The sequence below is a fragment of the Pundamilia nyererei genome, unplaced genomic scaffold (genome assembly GCF_000239375.1).
Source record: "Pundamilia nyererei isolate P.nyererei 1_Seehausen unplaced genomic scaffold, PunNye1.0 scaffold00089, whole genome shotgun sequence".
NCBI lineage: Eukaryota > Metazoa > Chordata > Actinopteri > Cichliformes > Cichlidae > Pundamilia > Pundamilia nyererei.
Window position 1 is genome coordinate 2,101,159 of NW_005187490.1, and position 1,572 is coordinate 2,102,730.

General features: G+C 37.2%; 1 protein-coding gene across 1 annotated transcript in view; it reads left to right on the top strand.

Annotated features, from left to right (window-relative positions):
• Window positions 1–1,572, top strand: part of acads (acyl-CoA dehydrogenase short chain) — a 9,191-nt gene that overhangs the window by 3,727 nt on the left and 3,892 nt on the right. Inside the window, exons 5-6 of the mRNA XM_005739159.1 lie at window positions 3–98; window positions 182–352. Coding sequence (XP_005739216.1) covers window positions 3–98; window positions 182–352 — 267 coding nt within the window. The remainder of the gene's footprint in view (window positions 1–2; window positions 99–181; window positions 353–1,572) is intronic.

A 1,572-nucleotide genomic window follows, 5' to 3' on the forward strand; every position in this document is an offset into this window, starting at 1 on the left:
AGTGGGTGGTGAACGGAACCAAAGCTTGGATCACCAACAGCTGGGATGCCTCTGCTGCCATTGTCTTTGCCACCACAGACAAGACACTGAAACACAAGGCATGACGCAGCACATTTCCACATTCTCACCGCAGAGATGATGTACACCTGTAATGATGGGGAATGCTGTTTCTATTCTGTAGGGAATCAGTGCTTTCCTTGTCCCCATGCCACACCCAGGGCTTTCTCTGGGGAAAAAGGAAGACAAATTGGGCATCAGGGCCTCATCCACTGCTAATATTATCCTGGAGGACTGCAGGATACCACTGGGATACATGCTGGGCCCACGTGGATCAGGATTCAAAATCGCCATGGTTAGCTCTGGATATTTTCTTTGTAGAGATGTAATGAAACAGACAATGATGCTTTTTTTATGTGAAAGGCTGGTGGAGGCAGACTTTGCATTTTTAGAATTTCATTCAGTCTTTTTATTCAATCTTACTCGTGACTCCATTTTGGGTCTTCCTCTTTTTCTCCTGCCTAGTAGCACATAACACGCGCATATAACAACTGGGAGACTTGTTTGTGTATATACTGTCATTACAGTGAGAACAAAGTTTATTTGGACTTGACATACCATATGTATGTTGTGTAGCTAAGTTACTGCTAGCTTGTATTTCCACTAACATGTATTTGCTGGGAATCATGTTTGCAAACAAGATGGGTTCATTGTCCTGTAACAACAGGAAATGAAGGACAGGCTTTATTAGAAAATACCTGAAATTTCCTGGCTACTGTTAGTTAATGTTAGCTTACCCACTTACACAGCATGGGTAGATGGCAAAACTTGGTCTACTTACTCACTAATGTTAGCAGCAAAATACTGACTGAAGCCACATCAGTGTTTTTTAAGTTACATTGTAATGTATTCAGATTTGAGCAAAAACCATTCAATACAGGGCTGCAGCTATCAAATATTTTAGTAATTGAGTAATCGATCTATGAATGGAGTAATTGGATAAGAAATACTTTTGCCTTATTAATCAGCAATGATAAATATTCAAAAGAGAAAAAATACAGGTCTTTCAAAACCAACTGGTCATTGATTTCCATTTTAGAGATGTTTTTTGGTTCAATCCCCAACTGAATCAATTGGCAAAAAAAAAAACCCTTGGGGGTTTTTTCTGCTATGTTAAATGTTATTTATTTTTTATTTTTTTAGAGAAAACCTTTTCTTAAATGCAAAAATATATACATGCTCTCAAGTAGTGTCAAAGCCAAATAAAATAAGGTAAATATGTAATCTAAAATAAGGCATAAAGCAAATCAACATTCTGGAGTTTGCCCTGTGTTTGGAAAGTTTTTGTGCCACTGAAAGCAAGATGTTATGATGGTATTTAATTTTTATATTTTTAAATATGAAAAATATTGGGTGTGGGCGAAATGCTTGCATTCGCATTTCCATGATGAAAGTGGCGCATACAGAGACGTGCATTAAACGCAGCATCGAAACAAGATTTATTTATTTTTTTCTTTATAATCGAATTATTGAGAATACTTGATGGATCACTGGAGACCATTGTATATTTGGACA